At 40.0% G+C, this 20,949-nt stretch overlaps 1 protein-coding gene across 7 annotated transcripts in view; it reads left to right on the top strand.

Moving 5' to 3' along the window:
- UNC13B (unc-13 homolog B) overlaps nucleotides 1-20,949 on the top strand; it is a 206,046-nt gene that overhangs the window by 131,733 nt on the left and 53,364 nt on the right. For all 7 annotated transcript variants that reach the window (XM_021554690.2, XM_077790533.1, XM_031507422.2 and 4 more), the window contains 6 exons: nucleotides 4,912-5,139; nucleotides 5,457-5,598; nucleotides 14,165-14,334; nucleotides 15,912-16,027; nucleotides 17,831-17,994; nucleotides 19,967-20,117. In XM_021554690.2, the coding sequence (XP_021410365.2) occupies nucleotides 4,912-5,139; nucleotides 5,457-5,598; nucleotides 14,165-14,334; nucleotides 15,912-16,027; nucleotides 17,831-17,994; nucleotides 19,967-20,117 (971 nt within the window). The remainder of the gene's footprint in view (nucleotides 1-4,911; nucleotides 5,140-5,456; nucleotides 5,599-14,164; nucleotides 14,335-15,911; nucleotides 16,028-17,830; nucleotides 17,995-19,966; nucleotides 20,118-20,949) is intronic.

Here is a 20,949-nt window from a genome sequence, read left to right as displayed (position 1 = left end):
TAAAACCCAACCAAACAAAAATTTTACTTACTGAGTTATTTGTAAGGTGTCTGGAATCAAGGAAGACAAACTGTGAGCAGAGTCTGCAGGGTTACCCACTGTGAATATGGAAAGTATCATTAGCTGGGGTAGAGATGTAGAGGAAGCTGGAGATGGTAATTGTGTAATGAAAAGATAGAAAAGACAGGATAGTATTGGGAGTTGGAGAAGGGGGTGAATGTGCCTCTGGAATGGGAAAAGAATTGTTATCAATATTAGAAATGTATTAAAAGGCAATTTCAGGCAAACTGTGTTCTTTGCTCTGGTGTGTGTTCATGCTAAAATTCTTCTAACTGGAACCCAGGAAGCCAGAGGAAAATGGAGAAGTTTAATTTCTTTTTATACATATGTGTGAAGAACATAGTCTGTGTTTGAGGAATGAGAAACAGAGTGTCTGGGGGACAAACAACAGTTTAGAGATCCCATAAATTCAAGACTGAGATTTCTTGTATACTGAACTCAGGAGGGATTTTTTTCCTAACAAAAGCTTTATTGTTGCTGTCGACAAAAAGCCCAAATCATTCTGAGGACATATCTTCACTTATGTCTATTTAGGGCTTCCAGAAAATGTTACAGTGGAGTAAAATGAATTTTCACACTGGTAACAAATACAATTCTATTGATTATACCTTAATGCCTCAGGATATATATTCACTTCAATCTGTTTAATTCTTCCAGAAAATGTTGCATTGGAGTAAAACGAATGTTCAGGCTGGTCACAAATACTTTTCCATTGTTTATACCTTAAAATTTTGGGTAGACACCTGAGTTTTATTCCTTAGATTTAGAATGTGATGTTTGTCCATTTTCCATCCTTCATACCTTTCTGGGGAAAATTATTCTCCAAGTCTTGTGGAATTAAGTTTGATTCTGTCTTCTGAGGGTATTTTTCTTTGTCTCTATGTTTTTAAGAAACTTATCTGATACACTCCACAAATGTATCATCAGTGTGGGACTACACTGGTGAAAAACTCAGCAATACTTTTTTGTAATTTGAATCAAACCCCATTTTCAGACTGCTTCAGCAGGGCTATTCCATGAATTGGTGGTGTCTAAAGTGCAGTAACCTGGAATCAGTTGTAGTATGTGTACTGCAGCCTCCTGGCTCATAGTGTTGTAGGTACTTAGAGTTATTATTCTGATGACAGGGCATTTACCTTTTTTATCATAAGCTCATAAATACTTGCTCAAGGGACAGTGCCTTTTTTTTTTTTTTTTAGCCATCTGCTATTCTTGGAAGTAGTAGAAGTCTCTTCTGAATGGGTACTTTTCCTTTCTCACTTGACTGAGAGCAGATAGAGGGATGTTCTTTAACATGTCCAGGGCATGAAGAGCTTTTGGAAACTGAGCTTTTATCTTTTGCCTTGAGCATTGGTATATTACTAACTGAATTAATATGGGTTGGGCAATTCTGGTATCAAAGAAGGAGTAAATCCAGGGCTGGACGAGTAGGAGACCAAGGAAAAAACGCAGAGAAGTAATTATTAACAGGGTGGAAGGGAAGGACATTATGTTAGCAAGAGCCTGGTAAGAGGCCTGTATAATTCAGGGTTAGGTTTTTTGCTCAATGCATTTTGACTCAGGACTGTGAAGCAGGTGTGACTGTTGCTTTTTGGTGAGAAACTTGTGTATGTACTCTGAGTTCAGAGGCTGCAGTTCCGAAACCGAGTCAGTGAGTAGGGGGGTTAGTCAGACGAATTAAATCATGTGCTAATCATCTTGGCTTCTGAGTTCAGTGATGGTTAGATGCCATGGTGATAAACAGTTGTTTGCTCCCAGAGTCCTGTGTAGGAAAATATTTGTACAGAAGGAAGAAGGATACCTTTATTTGAAACTTGAATATCTATTTTAAGTTTTAAGAATATATAATTTCTAAGCATTATCCGCCTACTGAACAGCTGCCTTCTATCCTGACAGTGTTGCTTTCTTGAATTCTGCTTAAAGCATAGAATAACAGTACTGGTGGTTTACTAATAGCTGTAGCAATACAATTCCCAATATAGATATATTTGCTTTCTGTTTCCAGTCATAAATTGACTGATCATTCTGTCCTAGAGAAGAAGGAAAGCCCAAAACCTGTACACATTTCTTGCATATTCCAATGTCTTTCTGTTGCCATTCACAGAATTTGAAAAGCTGATCCATTGACCAAAAAAGTCTTTGCAGCTTGAAGAAACAATCCCAGTTCAAGAGCAGGAAAAACACCCTCTGCCATTCAGTATGGTGACATGTTTTGCGTTTAAAACACATCCATTAGTCGTCCAGTGGTTGGTTTAGAAGCCTTCTTGGTTTTGTACCAAGAAGCAGGTGTCAAAATTAAGAAAAGAGTGTGTTGTTGAGACAGCAGAACAGACATTGTCTGTTCTTTCTTCGTCTGTATTGTTAAATAAGGCATCTGTCTGATTCAGTCTTTTGCCTGCAATTCTGGCACAGTCTCTACAGGTGGAGAGAGACCTGAAGGAATAATGAAGCTGCCTGAGCAAATTATTTGAGTATAGTGGGGAAGCAGCATGGGTGGAGGTAGGGGGTTTCCTCTGGAGTCACAAGGCAGAGCCAAGTCTTGGAAGTGACTAGAGGGCTGTAGGAGTCTGTGTGTTATGGCTTGAACATCCTGCAATCCAAGGTGTTCTGGACTGCTGCTAGGATTGCAGAGGGATAACACTGTGCAAGGTCTCTGGAGATGGTGGGGATGTTAAATATGCTTTTAATTAGAATTCCTCCATTTGTCCAAACTTGTATTATAAGGCCTCATTTGATACTCCTGCAATACTTGTATTAAGGCTAGTTTTAATTACTTCTTAATTTCCTTGAAGTCAGAAAGGTCAGGGCAGAGTTGATTTGTTTGGATCATGACAGATCTCAGAATTCCAGCTAGGAAAGGCACATTGTTCAGTTTGGCCTTTCCCAATTTCCCCATAATTTTCTGTAGTTCTGCATATAAAGCATAGAGTGATCTCTGTCCTCAAGAGACCTAGTTCTGTTAAAGCTGAATAGCACTTTCTATCTGAAGTTCAAAGCATAGCCCCAATATCATTTCAGTTTCTTATTCCTTTAATAAATGTTAGGTGCATCACCAGTGAGTAGAAACAGCAAGGGCTGGGTAATTAATTCCACTATTTTTGATTTAATTTCATCTTAAGCCAACAACAGGAAACTCTGGGCTATGGGTTTTTTATTGTACTATATTAAATACTGAATATCAAGACCTCTAGCAAGGAAAATGAAGAAGTACTCAGGTAATGTAAAATTATGGCTTGTTTCACACCCAGGTCCTTAATAACATGCTTTGGTACTCAGTGTCCTTAATGAACTTCTGACGCTTCAGTGGTTACAGTCTATTGCAAACTGAAACTGTTTTTATTCTCTTTGGTTAGGTACTGCTGGGCTCCTCTATGTACGTGTATGTGTATGTATTCATAGGACTTTTATCATATTTAGACACTGCCTGCTGAAACAGTTTCATATGCAAAACTGTAGTTCCTTATAGCAAGGGTACTTCAGATATATTTGCTCACTTCTGTAAGAAAACAGTTTCATGTATCTTTGTGGATTGATGACTTGCATACACCTTGCACCTCCTTCAATACATATTTTTAAGGTAATTTAATATTCAGTGAATACCTGAATGAGGACATTTTTTCCTGGGACTAAGCTTACTTTAATTAAACTATCCTGGAGAAGAAAAACAAACAAAAGTATATTATATTAAACAGAAAGGTTATGATTGAATGTGCTCACAGGACTTTTGTACTGGTTTAACTTAATCTGACTTAAGATCATAATTTGAAATTGCTGCAGACAGTGTACAGAGAGACTGTGTGCAATCCCGAGTTCCTGCTTTTCATTTCACACCTGAGTTACCTGCCCTGTTAGCTCACATTGGTGCTTTTATTGATGCATGCCTCACATCTGAAACAGTAGTCAATTTCTAAATTTTGACAGTAAAAATGACTGTCAGAATTGAGTAGGAGGTATTTGGTGGTGGAAGTCATCTTATCTCAATTATATCAACTTTGAAATTTTTTAAGAGGTATGCAACCAATCAGAGGCTTCTCTTTTGTCAGATGGAGTTGACTACCTATGCAGTTACAGACTCTGTGTCTGGTTCTTGTGTTTCCAGCTGCTGAACACTATGATAGCACTAGATGCTTATAATGGCCCAGGTTTTGAACTGTTGAGTTTGCTATCTTACAGGTATTTGTTGCAGTTAATATACCTATGCATTTCTAGAAGTGGATTATTTTAGTTGTCCCTGTGTGAACTGATAAAATAGATTGTCATCCGGAGAGGCATTCTGGATGTTTGTGCAGCTTGGTACCTGATGCAAAGAGGGTGGTTCCAGGCAGCAGGAGACTTGGATTTGCACTGACTCTGAGTTCAGCAGGGAGCTTTGTGACATACATGGGTAGAAAATGCCGGCAGTTTGGATTCGTCTGAGCTTCTCTTCTCTGGTGCTGAAGTGCAGCACTGAGACAAGCTCATAGGGACTATTTGTAATGGAGGTCCTATGTCCTCTTAGCAGTTGCCTAAGCAAGGATTTATTTGTTCATAGCAAAGTGATGAGAGCAGAGGCCATGCTGTTCATTTAAGAACCTCATTCCTGGGTGTTCCTCTGCTGTAAGGATATTAAATTAACCTGTTGTTAGGAGGGCAATCAAATAACCAAGATAATAGAGGAACTACACCCTCTGCCTCCAAATGGTCCAAGTTCTCTATGCATGTTAGAACATTGGGAACAGAGTGTAAAGCTCAGTATCAGGAGCTATCATGTGAAGGCTAACTTGTAGATTTGATCCCCCTGCCCAGATTCAGTGAGACGTGATCTTGTGTGTGTTTGTTCCTGATGAGCATTGTATATTTTCTGGCACACAGGAGCAGCAGAGAAGAGCTCAAAGCATGGAACTGAAGACCGGACCCAGAATTTCATCATGGCCATGAAGGATCGCATGAAAATCCGGGAGCGGAACAAGCCTGAGATCTTTGACTTGATCAGAGATGTGTTTTGTGAGAGCAAAATGACACATGCTCAGCAGATGAAGACAGTGAAACAGAGTGTACTTGATGGTACCTCAAAATGGTCAGCAAAGATCACAATCACCGGTGAGTGGGATAGTCATGACGTCTTGGTGTCACTTGAGAGTCTCAAGTAAGAGAGTTGGTGTGAAATTGTAACATAGAAGGAGGGCTTCTCTGACCTCTGTGTCTTTCTGCTGAGTGCATATACAGGTGGCAGGTGCAGATACCCCCTATTGCTGTAGTGCACCATGAGCTGAGGCTCATCAGAATTGCTCTCTGAGGCTCATCAGAAATGTTTTTATGAAGGATATTACTGTTTCTCTGGCCGTTTTGAGCTGCTGCTTCACCTGTCTATATTGTCTTGTTGCAGGGTGTTGGTAACCCTTCTTTTTTTCTTTCAGTGGTGTGTGCTCAGGGTCTGCAGGCCAAAGACAAGACTGGATCCAGTGATCCATATGTAACTGTTCAAGTGGGTAAAACAAAGAAGAGGACAAAAACAATCTTTGGGAATCTGAACCCTGTATGGGAAGAAAAGTTTTACTTGTAAGTGCTCTGACAAGGATTGTCAGCTCCATGTCACCTGTTTGTATGATCTGTGCTTTGACAGCTGTGTCTTCTCTCTCTGTATGCACTCCCACATCACCTGTAATATGGGATGGTTCTATTTTTGCTCAGCATTGTGTGGTTGACATCTTTAACAATGTATGTAGTGCACACCTATTTATCCCATCTGTCTTCCTTGTGTATATACAATTGTCTGATTTATAGCAGTTCTACAGTGATGTTCCAAGAGAATGCTAAAGGGAAAATAATATATTTAAATCAGCGGCTATTGTTCCTGGCTAAAAAAAAAAAATCCTTGTAATACAAGAGTAAAATTTGTGTAAAAGACTAAGGAAACTTCCGTGACCTATTTCTGGGATCTGCTACTGGTGTTTGGCAACCAAATTTAAAGGTTATTAGTTTTCAGTTGTCTGGGACACCAGCAGCCTCTTCTTTCAGTTTTGGAACATCAATTTAACAATAACTCAAAGGAGTTATTGTTGTGAGAGAGAGCTTCCAAGATGACCAATGATGTATTGAGGTCTGAATTGAAAGCAAAGTCTGGAGGCACAATTGTTCCATCCTTCTTTTCTTGAATAAGTAATCTGTACCCTCAATTTGTCATTGAAGATGTTAAAAACCAAAATGGAGACATGAAATCCAATAACTGTTTTCTGAAGATTTTGGGTGATCTCATTCAACATCAACAATCTTTGTTTCTTTTAATGTGTAAGGTCTTCCATTGTACCGTCTCTCTCCTTCCTTTAATTTCCACCCTGTTCTTTCCTTAACTGCTGTGGGGGAGATCTCTCTGTAAAGTGCAATTTGTTTGCATTTTAAAATCAGTTTCATATGAGTCCTGCTTTGTCTTTACAATGTACAGTAGAAATAAAATTATTTTTAAGCAATTTTGAGCTACTTAATAATGTCAGAAAAATCTACTGCTGTTTTGAGTGAGTAAGCCCCTGACTTTATTCATATTTTAATCCAAGGTATCATTTCTGCTAAGTAGTAAGAATGCTTAGGTACCATTTGGATAACTCTAGTCACAATAGCAGCAAGTCTATGTAGGAGCCTTAAGGACCTTAATTTACCATGCCAAGTAGTTACCATGGTATTTGCAGCATGCTCCCTTCTAATTTTAGGAGCTTCAGCAAATACTGAGTTTAAAGATAGATAGCAGAGTGTGATAAATGTCACTGTTTTAACGGTGACACTCTTTAGACTTAATCGCCATGTCTGTGATTCGGCAGATAACATGCTCTTGGGCATTAGAGTTGATGCTGCTTTCTGTCTTGCCTGTGGTGGTTGCCTTCCTTGCCTTGGAAAAGCAGGAGGAGATGAAGGGAAGAAGCGCAGTTTCCACACTGATGGCTGGAGAGCATTCAGTGCTGCAATCAGTATGCTGTTTCATTAGTAGATGTCAAAGCTTGCATTCTGCCGGATGAGGAGAGAGTAATTTAGAAGTGTGTGCAGCACTGTTTTTCTACACACCCCTGTTTCTATTTTGCATTTATGGATATTTTTGCAGCTTACAGCTCTTCAGGTTCTAAAATTTCCTAACCCATAATCAAATGGAAATTTAAATCAAGACATTCAGGCCCAAAATACCTATTACATACCAGGCTTTTTTAGAAGAGATTGTCAGGTCAATCAAGAGATTGTCAAATTTTAAAGGGTTGGATGGGGAGATGTCTTTGATTCTTGAAATGAGGTTAATTTCTTGTAGTGAGAGCAAGGTGTGCAAGGTAGTTACTGGAAGCCTTGCAATAGATATATGAACACTTTGATGTTCAAAATGGTTAAATAATTAAAAGGGATCAGGATGCATAAGTAGAGGTCAGGTCTGCTACTACTGTGTGTGTCAGTAGTGCTGGCTTGGTGAACTTGTTTGTAGCTGATGTTCATTAGGTGCCTAGTGCTTTCCATGTCATCACAATTCCAGTGTGTTTTCAAATGTTCAGTGTAGAGCCAGAAATCTGTGGGCATCAGTCATTAGAATTATAACATTTTTATTATAACCATGTCATGAATAAAGGCACACATTGTACAAAGGAGTGATACAATTCTTTCTGCAAGCTCAGTAAAGTTTATTAAAGGCAGCTTAAATAGGTTTGAAAATTTTTACATCTCGTATTTTAAATAAGAGGGATGTGGGCTTATTTGCAGTGATTGACTTAAATATCTCTCCCTAAAAATGGCTTTGTTCGTTTTCCATGTATTTTCAGAAAAAAATAATGTGGTAGGTTTGACCCAATTCTAAAGTCCAGATTTAGAATCATATTTTAGAAAAGGCAGAGTTGAAAATGCTTTGGGTTTCCATTATAAGTGCTTTTTAGGTCATTACTAGCCTGTGTAACTGTAGGCATCTGCTTTGATTAATCACCAGTTCTCGCAGTGTATTCATGTTGCCTGAGCAAGCGATTTGCAGTCTGTTTCTTTCTGAAAATTTTCTCTTTGTATATTTACATCTATAGCTTTAGGAAATAGGTTGTTATGGAGAAGTTTTTATATATTTCATCAGTGTTTGAAGATCTTTGAAAACATAAGGTGTTGATTTTTCTGCTCTGTTCAAAGTGTTGCAGGCTTGATGCAAACTCTGCATATGTGATGCTTGGCAGCAGGAAGCTTGGTAGGGGACTCAGCCACTGCTGTAGCATAATGTTCTCAGGAAATTCTGCTTCCCTTGGAATTACATCCCCTTCTCTCCTGCAGTAAATCCCAGTTTCTTTCCTCTAGTGGTGATGAGCAGGCTTATAGAAGTCCTCCTCCATTTGCTGTATACTTTTCTCCCCATGTCCTCAGCTCCCTTCCCTTGCCCTTAGCTCTGGCTGGACAGAAGGCAGCATGTGTCCTACCTGCAGCTGGATTCTGAGTTGTCTGTAGTGGTTGGTCCTTGAGAGCCAGCTGGCTGCAGGCTTTCCAGGGACAGCAGCTGGTATGGGTTTTTCTTCTCCATCTAGCTGGTTTTTTTTACAAAACCTGTTGGAACATAGAAGCTTTTATAACAAGTCTGCATAACTCTTGTTTCCTTAGAAAGCAGTCCAGTAGTATTAGAAGGAAGCTATTTTTTGCCAGATTTAGTGCAATTAAAACAAGACAGTAATTCCCCATTTAGACATGTTTTAGACTGTCAGTGGAAATTACAGGGTTCCTGGAATATTTTTTTTTTTCTGTAAAGGCTGAAACTGAGCATAATTTTGCATAGGTTACAATAGGAGACAGTGCTTAGGAGGATAAAGCTGACCACAGGGCAATTCCAGTTTTAAAGGGAGAGCTCTGGGGTTGTTTGGAGGCTGCTTGTCCATACCTTTTGTTCAGGGAATGCCATAGTCTTTAAAGACTGTGAGCACTAAATGTTACTGTTCTTTCTGGCATAGATGCCAAATTACATGTTCATTTTACAGTAATATCCCCTTGAAATTGTATGATCTGAGTGCAGCTGTGTTTGAAGCTTTGAATGGTGGGTGTGAAATCATTGCCTGGAACAGATTACATTGTCTCTGAACAGGTTGCAAGAGGCATGTTTATTCTTTCTCACTGCAGAAGAATAACCGAGTTAAAATGAATGCAGGGCCTCGTGTTTGCAGACAGCAAATATTTTACTGGGATGTTCAGAGCCTAGATGATATACATACCTCTTAATCCTTTGGGAATGGTGCTACTCTCAACTAATCACTGGCTAGTTTCCCAATGGCTTCTGTTTGGTCCCATAATTTTTCTTCTAGCGAGTTGTCAAGCTCAGCTCTTTCAGTTGTCTCTGTGATTACATGTGCTGCTCCAGAGCTGTATTTTAGACTTCCCCTTCTGAGATCACTGTGTTTATATAACCATTGTAACTCTCCCCCCTCAGACTCCCTTCACTGTGTGGCAGAGGCCATCCAGTTTGTCTGGCTTTCTTTAATCTCCAGGTACTGCAGATACTGAAACTGACACTCTGATAAAATCTCACTTGTTTCCCTGCTCAGTTACCAATATGAGACTTAAATCTGAATGCAGACCTGATGCCTTGTGGCAAGCACCAGTTGGAAAGCTGAGTTAATGTAGCTAGTGGTGTAAAATGCAGAATCATTTTATCTATTTTTTGTAGTTAGAAGAGCTGCACCATTAATTTGTCAGTTGGTGTTGTAACACTGGATAACAGCAAATGATTGTACTTGTTCTCCTAAGAAAAGAGGTTCGTGCTAGTAAGAAATGAAGATTCTTTGCTCTTAGACAGCAACAATGGGCTTTCAGGGCAGATTACTGTATTGTCATGCTTAACTTAAAAAGTACTAAGGATTTTCCTTCGTTCTCTTTCTACTCTGATTTTGCCTTAGGTGTTTTCTCCACTGTCCTTTTTTTTCTCCCTAAAAGAGGAGTCGTCATAATTTAAAAACGAGCCTCTTCTGAGAAGTTTTTTGTCTCCTTTCTCACTGCAGTTGGCCACAGCTGAGCTGCCAATTGGACCCTGCAATGCTTTGACACTTCATTTGAACCACATTCGAATCCTCCTCTTTTTCAGCTGTAGTGTTTCCCAAAACAACTGTTTTTCTGCTCCTCCTCTGTATGTTTTTGCAACTTTTTACTGGTCTTTCACATACTGGTTGCTACGACTACTCCTTCCTTTCTCATTTTCCACAAAATCACTACCTTTTTTTAGGCTTGCTTCTCAGAAACAGAACTGTACTCTTCAAATGATCACAGATCCTAAAATCTTGCTGATCTGTTCTCTCCTTTGCGTTTTCCCACCTCCAGTACTCTCATCCATTATTTCTGCAAGCAGCTCTGCACTTTCTTTCTTTTTCTTTCTCTACCATTGTATGAAATGTCCCTTGCACTGGGCTGTGGAACTTTACAGGCCCTTCTTCAGAACTGTGCCAGCAGGAAGGACACTGCTTACAGAATATGAACACACTAGACTTCTTGAGCCATAAATATTTTTGTTCAACACAAATTAAAACAAAAAACAAAACAAACAGAAAACAAAACAACAACAAAAAAAACCCCAAAACAAAAACTAAAAAACCCAAAAAACAACCCAGAAATAAAATAACTTAATTCTGGCCTTGACTGACCTACGTTAAAATCTGAAAAATGTTGTTGCTTCCTCTAGTCTTTTACTTTCCTTGTCTGATCTTGTGTAAATCTACGTGTTGTGTTTTATATTTATTAGCCTATTAGCCTACAGGGTAAAATTAGCAAATTCAGCACAAATGGGGTTTTTGTTTTGAAGAATGAATCTTGGTTCAGAAGTAGCATTCTGGTCATTTTTTGGCACTTCTTTTTCTTTCTCTCCACATTTTGAAGGAGATGAAGCATGGTCAAAGACCTGTCCCAGACTCCTGACATCATCCAAGCCCATCTGGCCCAGCCTTTACAGAGTGGCAGAGATATCAGAACTAAGAATAATTTCCTACAATTTTTTTTTCAGAAGTTGGAGCTACATTAGAGGGATACAAATTACTAACTTCATTGTGGGAGGAACTATAGTGTAAATTCAACAGTTGCTTGTTCTGTTTAGCCACCAATGTACTAATTACTGTGTGTGTGGGCATGTCACAGTGTGAGCAGACCAGAATTAACCACAGCTTTGTGTGCTCTTGTGCTTCCCCTCAGCTGGGCATGGGAAGAGACCCAAATATTGACAGTGCAGGGGACGTGTGTGGGTGCTGGGGCTTCAGTGCTGTGTAAGACTAAAGGGGAATGTGGCAAAATACATGGAGGTAGAGAGTGGGATAGTAAGCAAGTCAGACTCAGCTGCTTCCAGTGCAGCAATGACTGGCTTGAAGCAGAAAATCTTAATGGAAAAAAAAATTATTTTAATTTTTCTTTTAGATTTTATATGCTGTTTCTGGAAAATGTTACTTCATTTGGTAGCTTGAAGTGTAAAAGTAAGTGCTTTTATAAAAATGACACCACTCTGAACAATATGGATAAAAAAAAGGGTTTGAGCCATGTACATAGCAAACTTGGTTTCCAGTCTTTTGATCTTTGAAATGGACCTGAAAGTATTTGGTAATTTCTTCCTTTTGGTGTGCTTGCAGAGTGTTTATTTTCTCTGCATCCTCTTGGGAAAAGCTGTGACAGCTCAGCTGTAGGAGGGTGGACAGACATATGTGTGCCCGCAGTGAAATCAAGCTTCATAAAAATGTAATAAGAAGTGGGGTAGGCATCTTGAGAAATGTGCCAGTTTCTGTATTAATGATGAGGAGAGCTTCTAGCAGCCGAGCTTGTTAACCACAGTCTTACGGAATTGTCATTAATTAGAAAATTCTCATCCATCAGCAAGCCCAAGTCTTCCAATGTTCCTGATTCTGTTTGGGGTGCTCACTGAAAAGAGAACTGGTTTTGACACAACTATGTTGCTTCACCAAATCAAGGACTATGGTTCTATAGACATACACGTTTGATATTAAGCTACCAACTCAAGGCTTTCAGCTGCAGTAAGCAAGTGATAAAGCTAACACTCTGGCATGGGACCAGCACAGAGAAAGCAAGGTGAACAGTTTCTTAAAAACAACAAGGAAAGGTGTGGTAAAATAGAAGCTTTAGTAGCTCAGTAAATGCTATTGGAAGGCTTCCTGTAGGATGCTGCAGAGTTACGCTGCTGTCTTTGAGTGAAGGATGATAACCAGCCACCTCAGGAGCAGGGGATGTTGCATGTGAGACTGCTTAAGTTAGATGTAGGTTTGAACAGTGAACGTTTTCCTTAAGGAAAGACCACTGTAAGGAAAGAAAAAAGACCATAGTGATCCTAGACAAGAGCTGTCAGCCAGAAGGTAATGTCTGGAGAAGTCAGGAGTTAACTTACAGATGCTTAGAAAATAGCTCTGTGTCCCACTTGTATTTTGAGGCACCCGTGCATTTCTGAACACTGAGCCTCTACAATACTGCCCAGACTGTACAGTGGTGCACTGTGTCAGGAAGAGAGGATTACTTTTTCATGCTTAGGCTGTATTGCTGGTAGACATGGCAAAACTGATAAATTTGAGAGCTACAAAGAACAGCAATTACAGCCATTCCCTGCTTGTGAACATTTGTTTACATGGTTTTGATGGGAAGACATTCTTGAAGTAAAGGAGGAGGGAGAGGAGAATGAAGATGAGAGACAAAAATTGAACCTTTTTTATTCTGAACTCTAAATACAGCTTTGATTGCACAGGAAAGGCAGGTAGCAGTGTTATGCTCTGCCTGTCATCTGAGCTTCATGGAATTGCCTCTAACCTTGTCCATATAATTCCCAGCTATTCCCCTCTACTGGAAAAATCTGTAGGAGCTGCATGGATATCTGTTAAAAGTTGTCCTAAATCACAATGGTGGCAGTAAAAGCCCAAATGGTTTCTTGGCAGAGAGCATGCTCATAACCAGCCACTGCCACATCCTATTGACCAGGCTTAGCAGAGCTCTTCTGACCCATTTCTTCTTTCTCCCTGTTGCTTAGCAACAGATGCAGCATGTTAATGTTAAAAAGGCTGGAAAACAGGCCTTCAGCAGCAGTTGCCTGTTTTCATAGGTTTTATTTGCTTGAGGCTAGACATTTGTAGTGGTTATGGTGAGTAATCACCCTTGTCATGGTCTCATGTGAGCATTCAAATTGCTTTATTGCATGACCTGTAAATGAGCAGAGCTGTTATGATACGGTTCTACCCACTTCTGACATCCAAGAGCCTGTTTTGATATACAAAAGGTATCTGAAACACCTGAAAAAGGGGGAGAGTCTGTAAATCCTTTGTGTGCATTGAACTGGTGGGGTGCTGATTCATCAAACAGTAAACTGCTTCTTTTAATGGAAATGTCTTTATCGATCTGCCCAGAGCACAAAGTATCAGTCTAAGCTGTGAATAATAGGCAGAATCAATTCTAGTAATTAAATAACAATGCTTTAACTACTGTATCACACCTGTTCCCCTCAGGCAGTGTGGTGTATCATCTGATTGTATTATACATTGATACACTACTGCTTTGTGACTTGAAGAAAGACATCTACATCTACCTGAGCTATTTTTCCTTGTTTAGAAGCCAGCACAAAGGGTGTTCATCACAGGTCTTCACTGTGCTAACCTAGAAACTGCTTAAAGACAGGTATCCCTTACAGCCTACAGCTGAACAGGAGGTCATTGATGGAGAGAGCTGCTGAAACCAGTTAGATGATGATTGTCATTTTTGGCGGGGGTGCATGCTGGCATTAACTAGCCTAGCTTTCCCCAGGCTTCTGTGGGCTTCACAGCAAAACTGACAGCTGTGAAGAGAATTTCCAAGTTCTGTGAGTTGCTGCTGACAGTGAGGACAAGCAGCAGAGTCACAGCTGCCTGAGGAGTCAGAAGCTGGTGGCTGAGGCTGGGACACGGTGGTCATTCAGCATGTATTTGGAGCATCTGCTATGTCACAGGAGCATTTAGAATGCACCAACAAGTTGTGTGGTTCACATCAGACACTGCACTTTTGAATAAATACACAGTATTTACACTTTGCTAATAAGTCTCTCTGATGCTGGAGGAGTGGGTCAAGAGGAGTACAGAGAATGTAGCAAATAAATGTTGGCTGCATTGCACACTCTTAAAATTACATTTTCTGTTGTTTGCAGTGAGTGCCATAATTCCTCTGACCGGATCAAGGTGCGAGTGTGGGATGAAGATGATGACATTAAGTCTCGTGTCAAGCAGAGGCTGAAACGCGAGTCAGATGATTTTCTGGGGCAAACAATCATTGAAGTTCGCACTCTGAGCGGAGAAATGGATGTGTGGTACAACCTTGGTGAGCAGGGCTTTGGGACTTGTGGGAACTCAAAATGTCTCTCAGACATTTTTAGAGGTTCCAGGCCTTGGTCAGAAGCATTCTAGACCCTGGCAGACAGCTGAAAAACAGCTGTGATTTTGAGTTTGAGCCATGGAATGAATTACCAACTTTGGAGGTGGAACAAGCAGTCACAAAAGGTTAGATAGTATAGTAAAAGTAATTACAAAGTAGAGGGGAAATTTTTTTAGTATTGTGCAGGGGGGTTTTAACACATGTACAGGGGGGTTTTCACTTTGTACATGGGGGTCAGAAGTTCTAAGATGGAGGAAAGTGGGCTGATCCTGTTCTTCGTCCTTCTTTTTCCTTACCTCCATGTTCCTGGTGATGTTGGCACTCACAGATTGGTTTAGAGTAGAAAAACACTTGGCAACGTAGGTAGTAGATACTGGGGAATAATTGTAAACATGTTATACGTAATATATCTTATAAAAGATAGCAGCAGCCCTGGGTGGGGGGAGAGATGAAGAAGACAGCAGATAGAGAGGATGTCAGTGTGTGTGTGCCTCTACCCAGGCCGCTGATCAAATAGCTGCAGTCCAAGAACATAATCTGTTAGATAGCTCACAATAAACTGCCTTGAGACCGAACAGCTAAAGCCTGCGGAGTTTTTCTTTGGAAGCACGGGTTGGAGGAGGAATTTCACCACCATATGAGACCCCAGAGCAAGGCCGGGGTTCTCACAGGGACTGAAAATGTGTTATGTGTTGATTTGGGAATGTTTGAGAGCACTTGGATGCATGTAGACAATTTACAAGAAAGGAGAAAAAGGTTTACATGGTTTCAAGGGCATATGATGCTGCTGCAGAGCAGCTGCAAAGCTGATCCCAGTTAAAATGGAGTGCAGTGTGCCAGAAGGTTGATGTTTTTTCTCTGTCAGCTATTTAAAAATACTATGGAAGAAATGCCTTGGAGCAAAACTCTATTCCGCCTCTGCTGGAGACATGCTGTCCTGTGTTCTGTTTTTTTAGATGCCAACACAAGCATTTTACCAGTCTATAAGAACTTCAGGTGCACTGCACTGAGCTGGCAAGTTGTTGAGACGTTTTCCAGTGACTGTTGTAGAAAGTACCAGCAAGCAACCATATGGTGCTGAGCTGACAGGCACTGGACCTGTCATCTCCTAGGAGATCCAAAATCTTCTTCCAGCAGTTCCCAGGAGTTCATGGCTATGGTGAAGTTAGGGACAAATTCTATATCAGTCAGCCCTATTCTCAGAAAAGGAGTCTGTCCTTAGTGGTTCTAGTTTAGCTGACTGAATCCAAGACCCTGTAGCACATTTGCTGGCAGAAAGACTGTCTTATGTCTAAAGATGCGCATGTTCTAATTAGATGTGTCATATTGAGGGTATATCATGGCAGTTGTTGTGCTGATGTCTACTTAGTGTTATTCAATGTTTTGCAAGAAAAGAGAAAGTTTTGTCTGTGGTGTCTCAGCCCAAGGTTCCAGCAGTTTCTTTTGCCAGTGTTGTCACCCTGAGATGGCTGTGCTCTGAACATGAACAATGCATATAATTGCTGATGGTTTTTGCCTTCTAGAGAAGCGAACAGATAAGTCTGCGGTGTCTGGGGCTATTCGCCTGCAAATCAGTGTGGAGATCAAAGGCGAGGAGAAAGTAGCTCCATATCATGTTCAGTACACTTGCCTTCATGAGGTAAGAAGTGTGAATATGTGTTAATTCTGATTATTGAAAAAGCAATTTTCTGACCTTCATTTCCTTGAAATATTCCTCCTTGCCCTAGGTGAGACTTCTTTTTCCTGCCATGCATGATTGGTAATTTACTGAATCATCAAACCCACATTTGTCAGGGAGGCAAAGGCAGCTTTAAGCTGTCTCCCTGACACTGGAGACTGGCTGGCTCATTGTGTCCCACTGTCACAGCTGTGCTACTGTCAGAGATCAGGCTTTGGTTCCACTCAGAGCCCATGATGAGTTTAAGGTGGAGAGACCTGTGAATTTACTTGAGTGATGTTTTCAACATGTACTGTAGCTCTGTCTTTCTTTAGAGGAAACATACTAAAATGCATTATGAGTAAATTCTGATTGAGGAGAGAGTCTCTGTCTTGGGCTGTTGAGTGATGGAGATATTGACAGTATAAATTCTTATGTGCTGCTGCAGTGGTGTGTAGTTATGAACAACTGTTGAGGAACAGAACATTAAGCTGAGGTTTCTGGGTGCTGACCTGTCTCAGGACTAACTGAGCTAGACAGGCAGTGCTGCAGAAGTTGGGAGAAATCCAAAGATGACTTGTGAGAAAGACTAAAGGGAAAACCCTGTCTTGGAGAGATGCCCAGTCTGTCTGTGTCAAAGAAAAGGCAGGCAGTAGGGTCAGTCTCAAAAGTGCCTGAATAAGGAAGAGTAGCCAGAGTCCTGTATACAAGAGTATCCTGAGGTCAGTGAGGGTTAAGCAAATTCTTCTTACACAGAGAAAAGGACAGTTGTATCACAGAGAGGAATGTTCATCTACAGGAACAGCATATTTATCCAACCATTGAGCTGGAGGAGCTCTATGGTGTCTTCTGGCCTTATTCTCTGAAAGATTAATATGAAGCTCAGAAAGTAGGCTTTCTTTAGTAGGCTGTGTTGTATTTTTCATTTCAGTGATGGCTACTATTTGGTAAGCTGTTTTGGTTTTGTGCTTTGAATGTGCATGATCACTTGCTGCTCTTTTTTTTTGCAAATAGGTATATTTTTAACTATCACTTTTTTCTTTTTTTTTATTCTAAAATGGAGATGTTTTACAGCAAGAATAATATAATCAGGAAGAATAGTACTGTAAAGCAAAGTCCTCTAGCTACTAATGAGATCATTAGACTTTTGTATTGCTTACTGAAGGGAGCCACTCACTGAAAGGCTGATGAATCTGTAAGTGACATGAATTTGAAGATTACTGAGAAGCCCACTGAGCTGAATATGTAATTTCTGCATAGCAATGATAGCTGAAAACTTTTGCAGTGTTTGATAAAGTGAAAGGTTATGTTGAATAGTAATACCAATGTTTAGTTGTTAGGGGTGACCTTAAGGGTATGCTTTTCAGGAAAATAAATAAATTTGTTTGGATTGTTCTGTATAATAACAATTACAGAGCTGTAACATCAGCTAGTTTAAATAGCTTGTCCATATTAAAGCATTTTCATGATGAGGGCAGAAAGGCGTAGGTTTCCAGAAAACTAATTAGTGTAAGTTTCAGTGCACTGAAGCACTCTCCTGCATCATTCACATCGTCTGCTGGGTAAAGTTGTAGGTATGCACATGAAAAATTCAGCTGTGAGATTTGTTTAAGAAGAAAAGAAGATAAAAGCAGAAAATACAGAGTGGGCAGGGGTGAAAAAAGAGGAGGAGAAACAAGACATTTCTGGTAGTGACACCCCATCAGCAGTTCCACACTCTTCATGAATCTTATTGAGCAGCTGTAGCAGCCTCACATAGAAACTTGTTCTTGTTTTGTTTTTCAGAATCTCTTTCACCATCTCACAGACATACAAGGGAATGGGGTGGTGAAGATCCCTGATGCCAAAGGAGATGATGCATGGAAGGTGTATTTTGATGAGACAGCCCAAGAGATCGTGGATGAATTTGCAATGCGTTATGGCATTGAGTCAATATACCAGGCCATGACGTAAGATACATTTCCTGTGTTTCTTAGTGCAGATAATTGGTGTGACTGATTGATGTAACTCTCACTGTTTAGCAGATGAAGTGTATTGATAATGGAATGCTTGGCAGCAGCAGCTGCTCCTTATGGGGTTTACTGTGAATGGGAAGAGACTTCCTGTCTTTGAATCACTGATGTCCTCAAAGTGTAAAAATGATTGTCTGCCATTTCTGTTTTCAGACTCTTGAATCTCTCTTTGAGAGCTCTTGTGTTAAAAAGGTGTTGCTCAAGGTTCCCGCTGAAGGTTTCTGATATGAGAAGGGATGAGGTTTTGTGGAAGCATTTGTCCTCTTTGTTTGTTGTGGCAAATGTTACAGTTCTTTGAAGTGACTGATTTCCCAGTACTGCTGAAAGCACTTCCAGAAGGTTTGAGTAATGGTGCCACTGATTTGTCGTCTTTGGAGTTAGGTTAATGCAGTTCTGTATCTTCAAAGAACATTTTCCTTGTCACTATACTTCTACTTGGATTTGGGATTAGCCAGTTTTCCTCTTAAAGACTAGTATTGCTATGCTTAGCTCATTTCTTATTTCAAATGTAATATAAAATATAGCAGACAAAAGTGAACTTTTTCATATTAGAAGCTAAAAGTTTTGGGTTATGGGTCCTTAGATGAGTTATGAGCTGTTCATATGTCACCTTGCAAGCAGCTTTTCTGCCTGTTGATTTAATAGAAAATAGAAAAGAATTTGCAGGTTTCTCTGGAGGTCTAGTCACAGCTTATAGCAAGGCTACCTTGGAAGTTGGACTAGGCTGCTCAGAAATGTAAAAAATTCCCAAGGGTGATTAGATCCCCATTCCTCACAGCTCGTCTTTTTAAAGCCAAATGAATTCATTTCATGTGCTTATATTTACCCAGTGCCTAAATGACCAATTGATATATAAATGTTAAGTAACAAGCATGGTTTTGAACTTAAAGAGGTTAGATTTGGTATAGATAAAAGGACAAAGTCTTTTACAGTGAGAGTGGTAAACAGTGGATGGATAGGCTAGGCTGCCCAGAGAGGTGGTGGATGTCCTACCTAACCTGGAAGTGTTCAAGGTCATATTGTTGGGATTTTGGGCAGTCTGGTGTGCTTGGAGCAGTAGGTCCCTGATCACTGCAGAGGTTGGACTAGATGACCTTTAAAGATCTAACCTAAATTGTTCTGTAATTCTGTGAGTCCCTCCGGAAGAAAGTTACATTTGTAAAGTGGTTCCCAGACTAGATTAGATTTCTCAGTGAGTGTTTCTGCATAAAAATGGCCCATCTCTTCTGCCTCTTGAAATGAATTTGCCATTTCCCTTGATATAAGACCTCTTATGCTCCAATTTTTTTAGGACTAACAGATTTTTAAAAAAATTTTTAATAGTTTCACAAGCCTGGATGCTCCTAGCATAATTCTGAGATTTCCTAGAGGAGGGTTCTCTGCATTTAATGAGAATGGGAAAATGCAACTGCATGTGCACACTTCTTGCAGCCTGAATGGGTTAGCCATAAGGAATCACACATATCAATGCAGCACATGAAATACTAGTGTGTACTCTCCCTGGCCATTAATGCTTTCCAGCTGCTACCATCTCATAACACCTGAGAATCTGTGTCTGCCTCAAACAGCAGCAAATTGTGTGAATTTCCTTGTGTCAGGTTTGGTTCTAGGAATTGGCATCGGGACCCAGGGCATCACTAAGGCACATACTGTCAGCAACAAATGGTTGAGAAGCTGTTTTATGATCTGGAAATGGCTGCAGTGAAGAGATTTCTCTTTGGTTTGAGCTGCTGTCTAGATGGCACCTTTCTGAATAAAAACTCTGAGATGCTGGAGTTCTATAAAGTGATGAAACCTAACTTCCATCTGTTCATAGTGCCCGCCAGCAGAAGGGGTCTATTAAAGGGATGAAGTCAAGTCCTGCTGCACAAAAGACACCAGAATCACTTACATCACTGTCCTTTTGCAGGCATTTTGCATGTCTCTCCTCTAAATACATGTGCCCAGGTGTACCAGCTGTGATGAGCACCTTACTTGCCAATATCAATGCTTACTATGCACACACCACTGCCTCCACAAATGTGTCTGCTTCGGACCGCTTTGCAGCCTCCAATTTTGGGGTAGGTTTGTGCATTTGGTGATGTTGCAGTTGGACTTCTTTTATTTGCTACAGTGCTTCCACCCTTCAGTAAATAACTTGTTCTGCTTAAAGAACATTAAATTTGTGAGGAGTTTGAAGCAGTGGAACTCTTTTACACCAGACAAAGAGCATGGGTTTATTGTCTTCATCATCCCACATTTCAGGTATCAATCAGTGTAATGCATTGTGATGTTGATTCTTTGTGCTCACATTACATGGAATGAGCAAACAATAGTAACTCTGCATGTTAGTGCTGTTGGTAAAATATACTGTGTGATCTGGTTATTTCAGAACTTTGTTTTTAAAAACCACAACTGCTTTAGGAGAAAAAAAGTACAAAAGAAGTCTATTCCCTTAATGGTTAAAATGTTTTGTATATTATTTGTGGTGGAGTTGAGCATACTGGAAAAGTATTTGGAAAAACTCATGCCTCCCATCAGACTGAAAATTTATTAATAGATTGAGAGGTGTTCACAATGCCAAATCAGAATTCAGTGGAGAGACCTGACCTCAAGAAGTTATGTCACAAGAAGCCTGTAGTACTTATCACTTATCTAAATAGCATCATAGAGCTGTATTATTGCTCTGAATTAGACTAATTTCTGCCTGTAATTTATTAATCTCTGAATAAGTATTTTCTGTCAAATACAGAAATGTTTGGTGTAAATTGCAGATGGAAAGTCAGAATGGTTTCTGTTCTGCCTCTACTTTAGAGTGATAATGGAGTGTTTTTTCTGACAATTGTGATGTTTCACAGACTTCAGAAATAATTACAGTTTTAAAGTAAATCCAAGAATTGAAAGAAAATACTG

Source organism: Lonchura striata, chromosome Z (assembly GCF_046129695.1).
Source record: "Lonchura striata isolate bLonStr1 chromosome Z, bLonStr1.mat, whole genome shotgun sequence".
NCBI lineage: Eukaryota > Metazoa > Chordata > Aves > Passeriformes > Estrildidae > Lonchura > Lonchura striata.
The sequence above is the reverse complement of the archived record's forward strand: the minus strand, read 5'-3'. Positions and strand labels throughout refer to the sequence as shown.